Source organism: Macrosteles quadrilineatus, unplaced genomic scaffold (genome assembly GCF_028750875.1).
Source record: "Macrosteles quadrilineatus isolate MER2022 unplaced genomic scaffold, UCM_ALF_1.0 Scaffold_2__2_contigs__length_208266976, whole genome shotgun sequence".
Classification (NCBI taxonomy): domain Eukaryota; kingdom Metazoa; phylum Arthropoda; class Insecta; order Hemiptera; family Cicadellidae; genus Macrosteles; species Macrosteles quadrilineatus.
This window is the reverse complement of record NW_026542595.1, coordinates 122,825,012-122,845,364: the sequence shown is the minus strand read 5'-3', so window position 1 is coordinate 122,845,364 and position 20,353 is coordinate 122,825,012. Positions and strand designations below refer to the sequence as shown.

The following is a 20,353-nucleotide window of genomic DNA, read 5'->3' as shown; positions in this document are numbered from 1 at the left end:
GGCTTAATCTTCTGTCTCGGTCTTGATGAACAGATGCAAAATCGGTAATATACAGCGCTGGGAGAGGATACATGAACTAATATATAAGGAAACCTTGTTAGCTTGCGTCTGGAAACTGAAAGAAGATGTGAGAGGAAATTTTTAATCTGATTTGGAAAACCTAATGTGGTCACATCACAAACAAAACTAATAAATAGGATTTCAAAGAATAAATCACCTCAAATTCACCACTATGGTTGGTCAAATGTTATTTCAGAGATCCCTCTGCGAGTGAACGGCAAGATGACGCTGAGTCTCAACTCCGCGGCCGGCCAGGAGGTGGACGTGCAGGCCTACGTTGTGACAGCTGACGGCAGATGCTACACTGCACTCAGTAGAGTACCTCCGGCCATTGGCACCGACGCACAGCTAGTCACGTCTACAGCAGATGTCATAGGCTGGCTGTTCGCCAAGTCCATCAATGATGCACCCAACGGATACAAACTGACAGGTAACTGATTTGTGGTTGTTGTTCTGGATGCACGATTGGGTTGAACTGAGTGGATACAGTGATCACCTAGCAATCAGTACGTTGCCAGTTCATGAAGAAATCCGTAGTATTTTGATGGCTCAAAACTGGACCTAGCTCGACTTGAAGGTTGGACTTTTAATGAGTAGTCCTGACGTAACAAACAACCAGCTTAATCTTAGTCAGTAGTTAAAGTTGTCCATATTAAAGCTTAACACAATTTTTAGATATTTATAATGAAAACTGTCTGTCTAGAAGTCACAATGCTTACCATCTTAACTGAGCTGCTTTATTCTGTATGATGAAACCTGTCTCCTGAGTCTTCAGCTACCTGGGGACTGGCCAATGGCTTAGGGCTATGGTCAGTCCCAAGTATACTAAGGGTCAAGAGACAGGTTCCAATTCTCGGCTGGTTACAGGAGGTATTTTCAACCACACGGCAGTCTTGACCTTCGCTAACGGCCAGTACAGAGCCACTGTAGAGCAACGGTTCCTCGGTTTGGACGTGTTTGACCAACTGAGAATGGAGGGAAAGATCTTCGGAACAGTTCCGTCCGTTCCTCATGGCTACAAACTGTCTCTCCCGGACTCCCAAACACAGTTCCGGAAAGTTTCTGCAGGTAAGAGCAAAATATTTTTCGTTGGTGTTACTTATACCAGAGAAAACTATCTTTTATAGAATCCATTAGCGTCAGACTTTGATCCTATTGTCGTGTTTCATACACACTTGCACATAATTATAGCTAAGTTATTTATAAGCAAATCGCAAAATAGGCCTGTTTTTCTTGAGTTGATGTTTACTATTAAGTATTGTACTGTATATTATCAACTGTCGCATAATTTGTGGTTTTGAATATCATCCACTATATTTTTGCCAACTTTTGATATTGTAGACTTTTTCTCAAACAAGAGGGAATTTATTAAAGATTCATGGTCTTCCGTTGATGACTGTGTCAAAGTGAACTAAACACTTCACTGATGTTTCGTGCTCAATGTAGTGTCGTCCTCAGGGTGGCTTGACTTCCTCACAGATTGAGTGACTTGACTTGATCAAATCATTGACACAGTTGTCACCAGAACCACGACAATTCCTTCAATAAGTGACTGTGGGAAGCCCGAGCCTATCCAGGAAGTATTGATTTGTAAATGTCAGGTTTTACCAAATGTTCTCAGTGATACTTTTCTACAGGCTGAGTGGCACTGCTACTATGAGAAGATAGAAGCCTTGTATTTTTAGGTAGTTTTTTGTAGCTTTTACAGTGATACTTTCATAGAAATTGTCAGTGTATCATTAAGATATAAGCTACATAACATTTTTGTACTTCGGCAAAGGTTATTTTCTAGGTTTCTGTTAAATATTTGACTAGTAAAATTTTTTTATTCAAATGTTCCTGCTAATTTTGTTACTTTAGTAGGGTTTATTGTGTTTATTTTCCCCTTCTCTAACCAGTCTCGTTTGCAGGTAAGGTTACGTCCCAGTCAACATATGTCATCTACGCAGACAACTCCCAGGACCAGTTCCCAGTGTCTGTGGAACAGACTATAAGCTTTGACGAACATTGTCCGTCCGCTTATCCTGAAGGCTCACTTAGACTTAAGGCTGCCCGCAACTTCATCAGTTACGAAGAAACAGAGAACATACTCAGATTTGCCGCCACCAACAAAATATCCTCTCTGTCTGGTGAGTTTTGACAAATCGCAGCCTTTTTTAAATTTGTTTCAAACGATTGTCACAGATATTATTACTTAAACACATAACCAATAGTCAAACTCCTGACTGACCTTAAACAGAGGTGTCTCCATGACTGTTTGGTACCAACACGCTGATGCATTCCCTCACTCTAATTATATTCCATCTAAAAATCCTCTAAAGAAGGTAGGAGACCCTTTGTTACACGATACCAAAATTAGTTTTAAGTGTTTCAAAAATGTTTTTTAGCCCTAAATATTAAAAAGTGACTCGATCCGAAACACTACAAATACATTTAAAGCATCACAGGTTTATAAAAAACTTAACCACTAAAATTTAAATTTCTGCGCCAAAATCATTTTTGTTTTGTTTTCCAGACAATGACGACCCCTGTGTTGTTGGGCAAGTCAGCTGTGTCAACAACAGCCATTGTATCCCTGACACGTCTCAACGCATCTCAACATTCCGTTGTGTCTGCAACAACGGGTAAATAATGGCAAATACGTAATTTGTAAACAATATAAAATCAAGTTAACACTAATTGCAATCAATCGAGATCCCGATTAAAAATAACTCGTCCAACTTAAAACCAACTTACTCAATGCTATCTATAACAGTTCTAAGAAAATATTTTTAACGCAGAAAATATTGCCAGAATATAAGCTGTAAATAGTAAAACAATTAAATTTAGTGTTGCAAATAATTTTGACCCAACTATATTAAACCTGTACACAAGTTTATATGAGGCCAGGAATGTAGATTTTGTCATGTCAGTTTCCAGACACTATACACAGACGAGACGACGGGAGACTACGGTTGTGTCGACATCAACGAGTGTCAGTCCGGGTCTCACACATGTGATGAGAACGCTCTCTGTATCAACGAGATCGGCTCCTTCAGTTGTCAGTGTCGACCCGGATATTCTGGCAATGGATTCTCCTGCCAAGGTAATGTAGATTTGGCATACATTATAATATGACACTTACTATGTTAACACTATTTAATTTACTGTATTTAACACCTTTACCATTATTTGGTAGCCTATGAGCTTTGACACTATTGATAGACCAAGATCGCATTCTCATTTCGGTAGCATAATCTATCTATATTTTAATAGGCAAGCATGTTTCTTTAAAACCTTTTTTCTCAGCTCGTGTGCATCGCAGGGAAAATCTACGCATACTGTTGGAAAGATATTTTTCTGTAGATGTGCAGAATGCCTTTATAAATTAAAATAGGCTAACAAATAAGCACAGAAAACGAATTTGAAAACTTCAAAAAATTAACATGGACCATATGGGTTGCCATGATGGTGACGAAATAACAACAAAATGTAAACAGAAAATCAAAACAAAGGGAAGAAATTCCATTCACATGTTTTATTTACAGTGTGGGGAGAAAATAGAGAAGTCTGTACATTAATTATTTTTGGTCGAGTTTCGACCACAGGACGACCTCTAGTAATAATTAACATAAGACTCCTGACTTTACACGAGTCGATCACGGTGTGGATTAATCACGATCGCATGAAAATATAAATTAAACATATTATGCAAGTCAAAAGTAAGTTATGCAGAAGGCTAACTAAATTAAGTTAAGTCAATTAATTAAGTTAAGTTAAGTTAGTAAGGCTAGCTAAGTAAGTTATCTCGCAGGCAGACTATAGAGTCTCAGTTTCCGTGACCGACCACCGATGGGTCACCGATAACAACCAATCAGTTGAAAAATTTTGTCTGTACTTTAATTCCTGCTATACATAGATCTCCATTATTATTTGTTTTGTAAATAGAAGTGGGACAAGTTTAATGGTTTCTACACTGTGTTTAAAATGTTCAATTCTGAAGGTTGTTAGTTTGTCCCCAACCGGGTTTGATTCAATACCTAGTTGCAAACTTGTCATTGGGCCATGAATTAATGATGCTACTTAACAAAATGCTGACATAGTAATAAAACCTGAGTTTGGAATTTTTCCCTTACAAAAAACGAAACAACATAAAAATTTGCCAATGGCGTTCAACAAACTAAATTAAATCCCAAACCTATTTGACAATGATCTATTTTCCGCAGCCATACAGCAAGACTGCAGCAGTGTCAGATGCAGCCCCGGAGCCGAGTGTATAGAAGACCCAGAGACGGGACCCAGCTGTCACTGTATTCCCGGGTTTGTGGGGGACGGCTACACATGTACTCCTAATGCCGAAGGTAGCAATGTAAGCTGTTGTCTGTAGGCATGTGTAGATCAAACATCAAAACCTAATCAAGCTAGGCCTAGTTGATTAACAATGGAAACATCGGTCTGAATCAAATTTGTGATAGACTTTTGTTAATTGGACACCAGATAGTTCGACATTCGGTAATCCAATGATGTTTTCAAAGGTTTACTACGGACATTTTCCATCACGACGGTAAAAAACAATACACAACGTTTCGGGATCTGAAATCTGATCCTGTACTCAGATGAAAAAACTTAACTAACACATTACAACTAACAATGCACAAACGCCCAACCTAAGTTGAAATACACTACAGAGAGTAGCAGTCAAAAAATATTCACTGTATAGCAGTCAAGTCATGATACAATAACATGCAAATAATAACCACCATTGCATTATCTCACCATAACCAACAGTGAACTTCAATCAAAGAATCCAATGATGTTGTGAAATTAACGTCAATACTTGTACAATACAGGCTGATCGATCTAGATGATCCAACTAATGTATGATTTGCTATCTTCAATGAAATGCTAAAAATCCAATGTCAGAAGTTAAATTAAAAAGGCAGTATATGAACGACATTTTTCTAGACTTTAAAATGCCAGTTTTATAATTTGTTGATGTAGTTGGGTGAGGCTGTCCTTTTAACATAGAACCAAGTTTGTTGACATATTTATATTTATATTGACACATAACACTGTGATGTTGTTCTCGGGCAAAATATTGTTGAATCTTGTTATCTATATGAGTTTTATTTATAATCTATCTATACTATTATAAAGAAGAGGTGGTGTCTGTGTGTGTGTTTGTATGAGCTAATCTCAAAAACTACTGGTCGGATCGGGCTGAAATTTGGCATGATGATAGCTCACATTCCTGATTAACATATAGGCATATTTTTATCCCAAAAAATCCTTCGGGGCTCCGCCCCAGTGGCTCTGGAGTTTCCCATGTTAACCTTATGAGAAATGGAATTAATGAATCTTAACCGCTGTTTCAATTAAACAAGTTGGTTATGTTCTATGATGTTCAATAGCATTAAAAGTTACAAGGATTACCAACAGGGTGCAGCACTAGCACTCATGGCCCCCACAAGGGTGGGGCTGGCGCAACTCTAGTCACAGGGCCGGGGCCCTCAGGGGGCCCGGGCCTACCCATTTGTTTTTTATTTTTTTCCCCATTGAAGATCACTTTAAAGCTCATAAATTGAAGATAAAAAAATAATATTTAAATATTTTACAAAAAACAAAGTTAAATAATTTAAAATGTATTAATTCTTGATTCTAAGGAAGTTTATATTTAAATTCTATAGGTGCGTAGGTGCGTATGTACTATACAACAGCAGAACAGCCAGCTCGGGCCCCAGTGGCCGGCTCCACAAACTCCCTCTACCCCTTCCTCCCGCCAGGCGCCTAGCCACTCCTACCTCATTCCCCCCATAATAAACAAAGTTTGGTTTTATAATTGAACTGATAGTTTCAAGAATGAATCCTTATAGTTATAAGTTAAAATAAAATTTGTAAAGCATTGAAAAATTGACATGTACTATGTACCATAGCTAAGGTGACCAGACGTCCCGTTTTAGGGGGACTGGTCCGTCCCGACAAATCCTCTCGGGACGCTTATTTGTCCTGTTTTATCAACATTTGGTCCCGGTTGCACTTTTATGTATGGAATATTTCAATTAATAATTATTGCAATCTAGGTTATTTGACACAAACTTAAAAATTCTTTACTTTTGGAGTTTTAAAAATATGAAAGATTGTAGGCCTAATAATTTTGACCTAAGTTTTCTTCCCAATTTGCTCGGTATAATACTGTATACTAAAGCATGGATTGGATAGCATCGGTCATTCTCGGCATTACTCGTGCACATTTGTTTTTCTCCGTGACTACTCGGCGCAAGTTCGGCAGCTCAGGCATCCACTCCCAAAAAATGTAGTATTGTTAAAATTCTTGATGAAAATTGTCACTGAATAAAATATGATTTCATTGGTGTAAGCTGTTAAACTCAATTTACGTAAGTTTTTTCCTACTCCATATTACAAAGTACAATTATAGCAGTTAAGATAGCCAAACCCTCTTACAGGGAAATAAAAAGGACAAAATATTAATAGGCATGGAGCTTTTGTGTATTGATATAATAGTTTTAATTGCTGAATTCCTGTAATTTTAAGTCTTATAAAACTCATTGAAGAACTCTTTTCTTCCTTAAAAAAGGCTGCAAAAGTGCCATTTACCACTCACAAATTTAATACCTAGATTGCCTTAAAAACTCACTAAAATACATGACATTTTCAACATTTTCCCGGGGGGGGGGCCCCCGGACCCCCCCTCTACGCTGGGGAGTATTCCATACCCCCCCGACCCCCCGGTTGGTAGGGGGGCCCGAGCCAGATCCTGGTAACAGGGCCCACAATTAAATGTGGGGGCCATGCAGCACTATTATTTCTTTTACATTTATGACAACAGCAAAAGGTGAGTGAGCGTAGCGAACGAACTCCAACCTGGAGGCGAGTGAGCGTAGCGAACGAGCTAACCTGAAGGCAAGTGAGCGTAGCGAACGAGCTAACCTGAAGGAAAGTGAGCGCAGCGAACGAGCTCCAACCTAAAGGTGAGTGAGCGTAGCGAACGAACTTCAAAAAGAACCGAAATTTCTTAAACCATGTCCTCACTCATAACTGCTATAAGCATTTGATACTTATATGCCAACCCCGTACGAAGGACGGGTACTCTGCTAGTAAGTTGATAAAAACGTCTCAGGCTCTTTTGTGTTATTTTGAGTTCCAGACAATTGATGTAACACAACAATTTCACAGTATATTAAAATTGATATTTTGACTTAAAAAAGGAGCTTCTTCAGAAGGAACTAATATAATTGCAGTTACAAAACGAGCGGCATTCATTTTTTGAGGAAAGAGCATTATATCTTTACTCAAAAACTAATGCCGTTCAGTTACCAATTTCCTCTTTGATCACAGACGACTGCCTGATGTGTTCTCCGCATGCCTACTGCAACAGAACGTACTCAGGTACAGTCCAGTGCACCTGTCTGCCAGGCTACCAGGGTGATGGCAGGGACTGTACTGCGTCTGACGGGACTGTAGAGAAGCACTGTCTGCTGGGATTGTGTTATTGCCCCTCTGGCTACGTTGACAACGGCCAATCCTGTGTTAGGGAGAGCAGTGCTACCACAACGAGGCCGTCTGTACCCGTCTATGATGGTATAGTATTTTTAACTCTTGCGCATAGACTCTGTAAGGTGGATTGAGTATTTGGCATGTGGGATTGTTGGATGGTTATTCTTGTCACATATTTTCTATCAACGCTGGTTTTTAAATTTAAACATTAATGAGTAATTGTTTAGAATATGTTCAAACAATCATAAATCTAACGTAGTAAATGAAAACATCAAATTTCATCAAATCAAAATCTCCTTCATTCATAAATGTACAAGTGTAGTGAAGAGTCACTTTAACTCAGGTTTTTTAACATGAGCTCAAGTCAAAAGTATCCTAGTAATGAAACAAGCTATATTTTCATGGAAAGAAGTACATAAAACATTGCATGTTGCAGATTATTCCCAACATCCAGAACCTGAATGTTTCTCTTCCCAATGTTTTTGCCCCAAGGGCTACGTTTTGACTCAAGCTGTCTGCATGCCAGAGACTGGAGCCAGTCTTCAGACTCCCTATACCAAGGGTCATTCCGGATATCAATGTATGCATGTCTACATTTATTGATTGCGTTTAATGTGGATCTTTGTATCTTGTCATTTTGTTTTGTTACAATTCTTTTGTAGAAAGGTTAATAATCTTGTCTAACATTACTATTTTGTTTGTGTTGTTGTTTGTTTGTGTTTATATTATTGCAGAGACTTTTAATTTAGTTTGTGTGGGGTTTTCTTACTGCATGCAAACTTGTATTGCTGAAAAAAAAACTGGTCATTCCTTACTATCATTCCGCTTTTCTTCTCTTCATGGAGTTATTAGCTTGACTTTGAGCCATGTGACCACAGTCAACATCAGTTTGCTGGTTCATTGACACCTTCTACCAGTTCCACTTCATTTAATGTTATCTTCTTAGAACAGTAAAGTTCACATAACTTTACCTTCAATACAGTATACAGTTTGATTTCAAACCTCTTTTCTTTCACAGAATAATCCTTGTATGAAAATACTTTAAACATAACAAATTTAATCTATTTTTTTTTTTAAACCTATCTGAATTTGAAATTTTACCAGACCTAAAAGAGAATTAATAGGTTAAAAATATAGGAAATGTGTTGTCTCTTTGTTAAGTTTATTTCTTACATACATTACATATTAGTTTATATTCTAAATTTCACATTTCAGTCATTTTTATTTTTCAGTCTTCAAATGGTTCTTTTGCGTGACTCTGAATTCATTTTAGATGAAACTTCCAGCCTACAGTTTGATAACTCTGTCCACGTCACTCCACATTATTCACTGTGTTTCTGGTTCCGTATCATGTTTCCCCTCCTAACTCGTTATGCAGCAGATGAGAGTTGATGTTCATTTTCTGTTTCAGTGTCATGTAACACCATCAACAACTGTCATCCGCAGGCGCAATGTATCTACATCACGTCGGAAGGCTCGTACCAATGTCAGTGCAACGCTGGTTACGAGGGGGATGGCTATGAGTGCTCGGAAATCGGTAATTTTTTATTAAGTTAGGTTAGCTTTGAAAAATGAAAAAATAATATATTGTGTTGGTGACTACATGAAAACCCTTCTGGACAAATGGCGCATCTAAATGCAATTAAGTTCTCATCCATTTGTCGTAGTATTACAAACTAAGGGAGGAAAGGTAATCCAAGCAAACTATTTCACTCTATAAGAAGCACATTCAACGATGTTCTATGTAAACAACAAAATCACCTAGTTCATTTAGATGGGGATGTCTTCTTACGATGAAGTCAAAGGGGAGCGAGCTGGTGTAGTGGTTAGAGCGGGACTTCGGTCCGTGAGGTCCTGGGTTGAAATCCCGCCAAATCTTTATCTAAGTGATAATGTCGCAACCCCTAGGTCTAGCCTGAAGTAATGTGAAAAACAATCCCGGGCTCGTGCCTAGTGTCCTAAGACAAAAAAAACTATGAAGTCAAAGCTATTAAGTATTGCCTTACAGATTTTATGACAAATGTAGTGTATGTTCGATGCTAATTATGTTTGTTCTGTGACAGAACTGTCGTGCCGTGAGGCGGACATTTGCCACCTGTACGCCAGCTGTGAAGAGATAGAAGGGACAGACCAGGCCATCTGTGTGTGTGATGAGGGGTACCAGGGCGACGGCACCAACTGCTACAAAAGCGGTATGACTCTTCGATGGTTGAAATTAAAATACAGTTGAAGAGCGGAGACACATTGTAATAAACACTAGGCCAATCACAGTTAAAATCACAAGAAGTAAAGTCACTATATGGTCCTAACACAAAAATGTCCAAAGAGCAGCCTGTAAGAAAGGTGCTCTATTTGTTTTCAAAGATGTAAAGTTGCTTCTGCAAAAATCTCAATCATCTAGACTCTATGATAATATCGCAGTTTGCTTGATTTACATTATATCTCATGATTACCGATTAATTTGTTATTTTTAAAGAACAGCCGATCAGTATCAAAATCAGCCGATTCTCCAAGATGAGGATGTAATGTATATATTTGACTATTTTCTGAGCTAAGATTATTTAGTAATGGCAGGAAATGCTTTGTTGATTTCGTTCTCATGTTACAGACATTTGCAGTGAAGATATAGAATGTGGTGATCACGCTACGTGTGTGTGGTCAGAAGACACCCAACGGAAAGAGTGTGAATGTGATCCTGGCTACGTTCTCGACTATAAGATCTGCATCAGGCAAGGTAACAATATATTCAGAACATAAATTCATATAATACTAGCTGTACCCGCGGGCTTTGCCCCGTTTAACTTCATAAGTATTCGCATGGCTCAATCACGTCCTGGTTGAAGTTCGTTCGCTACGCTCACTCACCTTTAGGTTGGAGCTCGTTCGCTGTGCTCACTTGCCTTTAGGTTAGCTCGTTCGCTGCGCTAACTCGCCTCCAGGTTGAAATTTGTTCGCTACGCTCACTCACCTTTTGGTTGCAAATTAGCTGTTGTCATCAATTAAAAAAAATAATAGTGCTGCACCCTGTTAGTAACCCTTGTAACTTTAATGCTATTGAACATCATAGAACAGAACCAACTTGTTTAATTGAAACAGCTGTTAAGCTTCATTAATTCCTTTTAAATATGAAAGATCATAAGGTTAACATGGGAAACTCCAGAGCCACTAGGAGGAGCCCGAAAGCCCGATCAGATTAAAAACTACTTAGTTTTCCTATTTAATGCCCAAAGAATCGGCGTACCGAATTTCACCCTCCTAGGTAAATGGGAAGTGGGAGAATTAGTGATGAGTGAGTGAGTCAGTGAGGGCTTTGCCTTTTATATCTTAGATTCATAAAATTTTGGTCGGTGAAGTGAAACTGAAAATAATTTCCTATTTAAAAACCCTTCCTGAGTTAGTACTGGATCTTGAGTGAACATTCAACTCGGCACTTCAATTTTAAAGGCTTAGCTTAAAATTTAAAATTTTAAGTGAGTTTTCTTTTGTTTTCAAATCTCCAAAAGAAATTACCCATATACCCTTATTCATCTGGACCCAAATAATACAAACTTTGCTTTGTTCAGACCCTATTCATATGGATACATTAATATGAACTTTGCTTATAGAAAATAATTTTACAGCAGTTTATACAAACTGTATACCTACTCTAAGTTAACTTAGAATGTGCCGATGTAAATAACACCGTTTTTAGTATGCTATCAAGTATCATAAAATCACCATTTTGCAAATAAGCTCAATTGTGAATGAATGCTGAATTGTGAATTGTTCATGCTGTATATTGTTCATACTTTTATTTGTTAAACTAGTGGCTTGTAGGGACATAAGTCCCTAAAAAGCTCAATAATATAAAACAAATTATTCCAATATTTAAACAAACTAAGAAATATATTATCGCTGTGTCAGAATAGATATCCCTGTACGCCATATCTTTTGTGTAAAAAACAGTTTGTTGTTTGTCTTTGTTTGCCTTTGATGATGTTATTTTCAATAAATCTTTTGAATAACTACATAGCTTTTAACTCTGATAAAGGCAGCAAACATATAATTGTTTGTGAATAAATACTGATGGTTTATTAAGGTAGCTTTGGTCTTGTGGTTGATTGTGATAAAAAAGACCTCCCTGATTGGAACTTTGGAAATTGTCTTCGTCAAATAAGAAAAGGCAAATAAAGGTGTTTAATAATAAACATGTTTATAATTCTAAGTTTATACTTCTTATTGTTAAGGTTTATCAGTGTAAAGTAAAGGCATCCCATTGACCAAATTTATAACCCTAGATTTCTTCTGATCAACATAAAAAAACTACAATTAGTGAAAGTTTATGTGTTGGTATTCCTCTTAAAGGTGCGAATGACGTTACATATTCTATCAAATTAGGCCTAATCATTGGCTGATTCTTAACTCTTTTGCGAGCAACAGACAGTACCTGTTTAAAATCTCCAAGCATATTGTTTTTCCTCCCATTTGAACTTGTCATAGTACTTACTTAATTAACAAATATATATTTCCTGTACGAACCTATTCCATCTTTATTTCCAGGTTATTTTCTAAAGCCTACTTCATACAAAGTATTGATTAAACACTACAATATATCTCAAATTTAAAAGGAAGAAAGTGTATTATAAATCTAGAACATATGTTTTGAAATAAAAAACAAAGCAGAAGTGTTTCATTTAATCTTGAATCGTTAATTATTTAGCCAATGTGGTTATTTAATGTTAAACGTTAAAAATACACAAATTTGAAAAGATTAACAGTAAAATTATTTATTTCCCCATTCCATAACGTAACTAAAAAGTCTTAATTCTTACAGGTAACGTTATCCCTGGTTTTATATAGTACATTGCAGAATTGGCTGGCAAATAAGTCATCCAAATTAATGTTATCATTGCTTATACTGGCTTGATGATAAATCACGATCAGCTGTATTGAAGTAAACAAAAATCAGCAGTAAATGGCTTCTAATGCTTTTCTTATGGAGAACATTTTACGTTATATCTCGTTTTCTGGTAACTTTATGGGAATTCTGCTATTTTTCCCGAGTCCTTGGGGTCAAGACCTTTAATTTAAGACCCCTCCCACTTTTCTGCGACCTACCAGACGTCCACAATTTTCTGGTAAAATTTTGTCTTACAGAATTATATATAAGGATGAGTTTGATTACCTTAAAACATACCTAGAATAGCATTGTCTTTCTTCTCCTTAAGTATTTTCCCCCATTGACTCAGTAGAACAAGAACACCAGTATTAGCAATATTTTTAAGGCAAAAATATTTTTACACAGATTTGGATTGGTAAAAGAATTATCACTATACTTTATCACTACTACTACTGAGTGTTTACATATTGTTTTGTTCAAATTCCATTATAGAATTACAATGGTTAAAGCGATGACATTGACCAGTGTGTGTTATTGTGTAGGTTGTGCTGAATGCCACGAAGAAGCAGAATGTATTGTGAACCCTGTAACTGGACTACCTCAGTGTGTCTGCAAGTAAGTTTTACTTTCAAATATTATCAAAAAATATATTTTCAAACGGTTTTCCTACTATTTCTTTGGATTAATTTTGAAGGCAAACCCATAGTCCACAAAGACGCCATTTCTTTTTATCAAACATTTTTATCCTGATTCCCCAGTTTTTGGGGATTTTCCATTATTCTTTACATGATAAACACTCGTTTTGCCAAAAATAAGCATTGAGTTTTACGTAAACTACTAACTCTTTGTCGAACCTATTTACTGAACCTAATTTACATTTTCATTCCCCTTCTGTCCTGTCCCCCTTTGGTGATTAGTGTTATTAGTTATTAAAAATTATGTGTGTTGTTTGATATGAATAAATATAGCCTTTGGTGAGGCTATGTTTAATGTGCTTTTTGTAGCATTATTTATCGAGTTGGGATCAAAATTATTAGGCCTAATTTCAATTTGAAATAACATATAAATGGTTAAAGAGGAGTAGTAGGATGTGTATGGATTCAGGCCTCAGAATTGTATCCTTCCTGGTTTGCTTACATTTTGGCCGAGAGGTATGCTTCTTCAAATAGAATTCATACAATTTTATTATGTTTTTAATTGTGTTTAAATGTCACAAAAACTTAAACGTTCTCTAGTAAAAACTACAAAACAAAGTAGCTTACACAATGATATAATAACATTTTGTGATGCTCAAATATTGATGCGATTTAGGCTATACAATATTTTTTGCAGGACCTATTTTTATCAAGTTATGAAGAATAATTTAATTGCTGTTAATATTTATAAAAAATTGGGGGTGGGGAGGCAGCGGAGTGGGGGAAGAGCCATAGTCTGTCTCAATCCCACAGCTTGGTATCTCTCTCTCGCACCAATGCTACGAGGAGGACGCTTTCTAAGCGGCCGCCCTATATAGCCAGATTTTATGTGTTAGAGGCTTCTAAAACTTTGTGGTTTGATGCTACCCAGAAATACTGACATTTTACTTTAGGTGTTTTCCCAACACTATTTTATTTGTAATATGGGGATTACAATGGTATGATATACTATCAACTAATTATTAAGGATACATTTTTATTAAAACCTGCATAGTAAAGTAAATTTTTCCATGGCATTAAACTTGCAGTTATACTTTTACCAGTAACCTAACCTCTTAATTTGTATGAATTGGGGGACTTATAAAATATTTCTTAATTTTTATACCCTTGTTAATTATGCCCATAATTTTTATACCCTTGTTAATTATGCCCATAATTTTTATACCCTTGTTAATTATGCCCATAAGTGTAGGGTTACCAATAAAATGGTTACAAACGTAAAGATAATGTAATTTAAATAAATAAAATTATTTAAATCAAATAGAAAAAATAGGTTAAAGACATACATTAAATTCCTTTTCCGTCTTCAATATATATACTTACTTAACAATCTCAGATCCATCAATTTTCCACTCTCTGTAACCACCTTGATGTTTCCGTCCACGACTAGTTTAGTCTCGTTGTGAAAGGCTACAGTGAGCCACTTCCGGTTCCCTTCGGGTGCCAAGTAGTGTCCCTGGGAGTACCGACCTTTCTTTCCCGTCAGAACTTCCATGGTGTTGGTAGCAGCAGCTGTTACTCCATCATCTGATTTACGGACACCCAAGAAATAGTTGTTTCCCGGAAAAGAAACGTGGTCGCAAGCTACAACCTTGTATAAGACACAGTTTTCAAATTCACCCTTCGTCTCTTCAAAGTCTTCAACTCGAGACAGCTGTGGCCTTCCTTGGGATCCGGTGTATTTCCTCAAGCGAAACGTCACAGAGTTGATGATCTCTTCGCAATCTTCACATTCGTTGTATGGATCGTATCTGACACAAGCAATATGTTCGCAAGGAGGAAGATCTTTGATAACGGATCGTAAAGCATTTTGCAAGTACTCTCCCATTTGTCCTTTGTATTCTTTGGCATAAACTCCACAGCCCAAACCTGGTATTACGATTAACGCCTTTTTATTCTCCTTTTTTGCCGTTTCCTCCGCGTAAATGAAAATCGGGAGTAACCTTTTTTTCATTAGGTCATTGTAATTTTCTTGATTTATTTTGCCATCTTTAGAGATCGCTTCAAAATCAGGAGTCGTCCCTTCGAACCGTTTGCCGATCAAGAGAGGGCCCTGGGTATATAGAAGGTGGGCTGTCATTGGTGGGTCGTGTACTTTAAATGCGTTGTCGTTGATTTTCCACACCCCGTTGTCGAAAACTTGAACCTTCATCGCAATAGATATTTCACCGAGAATTTTGAACTCTGTCTCGTTCCAGTCGGAGCCGTCTCCTCGGACACTGGTGTCTGAATTGCATCTGTATTCCTTTGTTGACATCAACATTTGCAAAAACCGTCCACTCGTTTCTTCACCCAAAGAAAGTTCTTTGTTTGGTAATGAGCTTAGTTGACTTTTCAAATAATTGCCTGCTTCTTTCGTGTTGGTTTGTAAGTCGGTTTTGTACTGGAGCACCATTCGCACAGTGTCTTCACTTAAAATTATATCGTAAGATGACATCTTTTCTGACAAATTTATTACCTCCTCCACGTCCTGTAAAAGGTATGAAAATTGTTACATTCTCTCAAATGTTTATCCTAGAGGTGCAGGTAATATAAAATAGACGTATGAAACTGTATCTAATATACATAACAAGATTTGGGTGGGGCAAAATTTAAGATTTGAACACTTATCTATACTATTATATAAAAATCTAATGGTGTCTCTCTGTATGTGTATTACTAATAGGTGCAAAAACTACTGAACCAACTGGGCTAAAATTTTACAAAAATATAGTTACCATACCAAGGATTATTATAGGACTATTCACATTTCGATACTAACCGTAGGCTTTGCCCCTTTGGCTTTAAAAGTTCTGAGGTGAACATTTTAAAAGTAAATATTGATTGGTCTCCATGGCTGTGATGAGAACACTAACAATGTTTGTTTACATTTGCTTTAACATTTAAATGTAAACAAGAAGAACTGCTAAACTGCATATTTCACAATTTCAGACAGATGATACAAAGAATTTCCATAAATATGAGGTAGGTTTATTTTAATCTAACCTTTTATCATGGATTATTTATTCTAAAACTATGTCAATGACTATAGAAAAAAAAGATTTTATAGCCGTTGCTGTATCAACTCCGGCTCTGCTTTGGATTTTTTAAAGCGTCTTAAGTTAATAATCTTAAGTGAAAATAATGTTATTGATGTTTTCATGGAAACAGTATGAAAATTACAATGTATAGATGTTTTGTATGATTTTGGAGGCTACTTTAAATAAATTGAAACTGCTTCACATGTGTTAGATTAACTATAATTTGCACATCACATTGTTTTTTATATGTATATTTAGGTAAATTAAGTTTTGTGTTTTGCTAAACCTACGCTTTAATTAATAAAACTAAATTAATTTATTTTGCCACACCACTGATTATTTATTATTTGTGTTTTGCCACACCACTGATTAAAATAAACCGAGGAAAATATCATAAAACTAAGCAGTACACAGTGTTCTTTTGTTTCTAAAATCAATGAAATATCTGTTACTATGTTTTCTTAATGGTAAGTGTGAAAATGTAAAGGCAATGGACGATGGAACTGATTAAAAGAACTTGTTTGTATATTAAGTTGTTTGTTGATATTTTTGTATAGTAGAATCAGAGATGCAATGGAACATATACTGTATTTGCTATTAAATTTTTTACTCCTTGATGCTTTGATAATCATATTAGTTTTGTCTGCTGTCTTTAATTATAAATTATTTGTTTGAAATTATTTTTTATAGTACCTATAGATATAGTTTCTTTAATATTTCAAAAGACTGTATTGATAAGGCACAGCAATATTTCTAAAGTTTATAACAGCTGACTTAGTTTTGCTAATGATTTATTGTGAGTGAAAAAACCGAAGATGAAAGGATTTGTGATTTAAAATAAAGAAGAGTTTAATATAAAGATATTTAAATTTAATAATTAGTATTTTTGCAACTTCAAAATTGAAATTTAAAATGTCAATAATAAATTTAAAAATGTGTAACTAAGGGAGATGAAGGTAAATCTGGCAAATTATGTATGTCAAAGTTTTACTCGAAGATTTGGTCAGTTTTTCTCATATCAGCCTACACGAGATTTAAAATTAATCAAAACCAAAATGGTGGTATCCACTACTTACCAGATTTAAAAGACATAACTTAAACGTTTCTTCTATTAAGGCCATAAAAGTTAAATTTTGCTTCTAAAAGCGTTGGCGGATGTGTAACTATTATATGCAAGAGATAAAGATTAAAATGATTTTATTTTGTGTCCTCTTCCCGTTGCAAAGCATGGGTACAACAGCTAGTTTTAAATAAAAGAAAGATTTTTCTGCCATCCGTATACAGCAAACCCAGAATAACAATACTGTAGGAAGGTCATTTAAAGGAGCAATACAGGTGCTGTCGTAAAAATTGCCATCTTGGTTGGCTATAGAAACAATGCAACACCTTGGAATCGGTACAAATTAGTAGTGTGTACAATATAAATGTATTACATTTTGACACACTTACAATTAAGATTAAATTTTGAAATTTGCAACAGTGCTAGGAAATAAAATAGCAACTTCCCTATAGGGAAATTCGCTAAAACACTTAATACCATATTTATGGTTTGGTTTTAAAAATTAATATATGGTTGGTAGGTAGGTTTATAAATATTTTTAAAATAACTAATTAACATATTGGAGAAAAACTTGAAAAGTACTGTAACTTAAAAAATTTAGTTGGCTACAAAATCTTTTTGTCGGTCAGAGAAGATTTATCTTTAGGAAAGTTGTAGATAATTAAATTTATACTTTACTGTTTGTATTTAACTTACAAACACAAAAAAAAAAACATGAAGATGTATTACTATTATGGTTAAGTTTCACTCTGTGTTCTATACCATGATAATATTTAATAACACAAATTAATCATAAAAACTGCCAAAACAGTTTGAGTACCAATGTAAATTGTAAGTATAAATAAACTGGAAGAAACCGTGAATAATTACAAACCTTGCACTGTGTTTAAATTAATTTTTTTAAAATCAGTTTTAAAACGCAAAATCAATAACCAATCTTTAATTTCCAAAACTGCTAAAAAATGTTATTTTCTACTTAATTAAATTGTTGTGACAGTTTTAGTTCTTGTTTATCCAAAAATTAATACATAGTACAAAGTCAATGGACAATGATATTTTTAATAACCTCTAGGTAAGAGCTAATAAATGTAAAAGAATTGTTTATTTTATTTTTTAATTTTACATGTAATTTATTTACTGACCAAAATCCACTCTTATTCCCACGCTCTGATGCGCCGATGAAGGAAAGTACTGACTAAACTGAGTTGAGTTTGTGTCTGACTTTTCCTTGTTGAATCACCTGTGCCTGGACTTCCCCTAGGTCAAGGTCAAGGCAATGTAGTCCTGCCTCCTCAGTGGTACCAACTCTTAGAGTTAATTATTTGCAAGTTACAGAGAAACTATGTTAAATAGGTTATATATTATTTATTTTATATTTAGCTTAATCATATTTTCATGATACTGGATGTAGTTAGGATTTGAAAAATTTAAAGCTTATTTTGCCAGAACAGTATAGGAATTTTATTATGTGACGTCTGTGTACTAAAATTATGTCGACGAAATATTTTAGTTTTTGCCTGTGAATTTTATGAACTCGGTTTAAAAAAATAGAATTAAAAAATATTGGGATTGTTAATTAAGTTTATTATATTGTTAGGAAAAACTATTCCTGTTTGAAACTGTCAATTGACTATCTTAATTACTTAAAAAAAACCAACTGACTAAGTACTAGCCTTGTAGTTACTGAGCTTGCCATGAAATCCAAAAGTTCCCTAATTTGATACCGAATGGAATCGTTGGACCTAGGTGCCATTAGCTATTATTGAGCTATCAATATAATTATGGTAGTTTGCAAGAACAAGACCAGGGTATGCTCAATCCTTCAACAAATTTTGATGGGCTTTAAATATACATAAATATTTTAAATATTGTTTAATAAATGACATACAAGGCTTAGGTACGACGGGAAGGGAGCTGGTCTAGTGGTTAAGTGTGGGGTTTCAGATCCTGAGATCCTGGGGTCCACAATTATTGTATCGTGTGATGATAATGCCGCAACCCTCTAGGGCAAGCCTGTAATGTGTAAAAACAGAGGGCTAGAAGCTCGTGTCCTAGGATGTAAAGGTGAGACAGAGAAAAAATATTTTAAAAACTACCAAGGTACCATAGTTTTGGATTTGTTTGCAATTTATTACTGATTCGGGTTAGTCAGTTATTTTAGTAGGATGAAAAATCACATATACAGCATATTTTTGCGCTAAGAGATTGTGTGTGATCTATTTTGTTTAATACTCCTCGTGTGTGCAGGTCGGGCCTGACGGGAGATGGAGTGGACCAGTGCAGTCCGCAGCCAATCGGATGTAACATCATCAACAACTGTGCTCCCGAGGCCGAGTGTGTGTACTTTGCTCCGGACAACGGATATCGCTGTCAATGCAAACTGGTTTGTCATCTTGAATTTGACCTGTTGTAAAAGTACAGTAGATTCTTGATTAGCTGAATATACAAGACTTGCTTTGCTAGTCTTTTTTTTTATTGCATATTGAAAAGAGCATTGTATAAACACTGTTTCTCTGTGACAGTTTCAAACATTTAGTCAGTGACCTGTCTCTTGTCCAGGGCTACGAAGGCAGTGGACACGAGTGTATTCGCGTCAATACTTGTATCAACAATCCGTCCCTGTGTGATGTCAACGCTCGTTGTGTCTCTGGTACAACAGGCTTCGAGTGCCAATGTCAACCCGGCTACGTCGGCAACGGACAGACTTGCAAAGGTTACATGTTTTTAATTTCATAACTGATATCTTTTGTTATCTGCTTTCATTATCAATGAGGTAACAATCTTGAGGGTCTAGGTTGGGATTTTTGATAAGGTAGCAGGCTTGGATGGAAAGTGTCTATCATGGCGCAAAAAACACAATTATTGTAGACAAAAAGTAGACATTGTTTAATCACTGACAAAATGTTCAATCAAGGAAAGTTCTAATTTGTCAGAGAAACTGGTCTACAGTGGCAGTGAAATTAAGTACAATATTCTGTGTATTTTGCACAGTTATTTCCCTGTGCCAAGATGAATGATTTTTTTTTTAAACAAACACCACTGATATTTTATTGGTTAGGACTTCAGAAAGCCGGTCAAAAAGTATTTTTCACATTCAAGTAAGCCAACATTTTCATTTTTTATGTCAGTTTAAAAATATAAATAG

At 35.7% G+C, this 20,353-nt stretch overlaps 2 protein-coding genes across 3 annotated transcripts in view; one reads left to right on the top strand and one right to left on the bottom strand.

The window, feature by feature from the left end:
* Positions 1-20,353, top strand: part of LOC128986180 (nidogen) — a 44,847-nt gene that overhangs the window by 19,943 nt on the left and 4,551 nt on the right. The window contains exons 7-20 of one of the 2 annotated variants that reach the window (XM_054406374.1): positions 257-490; positions 928-1,128; positions 1,971-2,189; positions 2,576-2,684; positions 2,973-3,145; positions 4,266-4,400; positions 7,396-7,638; positions 7,991-8,134; positions 8,966-9,091; positions 9,618-9,746; positions 10,163-10,288; positions 12,976-13,048; positions 19,456-19,591; positions 19,768-19,921. In XM_054406374.1, coding sequence (XP_054262349.1) covers positions 257-490; positions 928-1,128; positions 1,971-2,189; positions 2,576-2,684; positions 2,973-3,145; positions 4,266-4,400; positions 7,396-7,638; positions 7,991-8,134; positions 8,966-9,091; positions 9,618-9,746; positions 10,163-10,288; positions 12,976-13,048; positions 19,456-19,591; positions 19,768-19,921 — 2,202 coding nt within the window. The remainder of the gene's footprint in view (positions 1-256; positions 491-927; positions 1,129-1,970; positions 2,190-2,575; positions 2,685-2,972; positions 3,146-4,265; positions 4,401-7,395; positions 7,639-7,990; positions 8,135-8,965; positions 9,092-9,617; positions 9,747-10,162; positions 10,289-12,975; positions 13,049-19,455; positions 19,592-19,767; positions 19,922-20,353) is intronic. The other variant, XM_054406376.1, reaches the window with a different exon arrangement.
* On the bottom strand, positions 13,666-18,418 carry LOC128986181 (uncharacterized). The gene is made up of 2 exons (XM_054406377.1): positions 18,351-18,418; positions 13,666-15,598 (listed from the first exon to the last, which is right to left on the bottom strand). The coding sequence occupies exon 2, from the start codon at positions 15,563-15,565 to the stop codon at positions 14,435-14,437; it is 1,131 nt and encodes a 376-aa protein (XP_054262352.1). The 5' UTR covers positions 15,566-15,598; positions 18,351-18,418; the 3' UTR covers positions 13,666-14,434.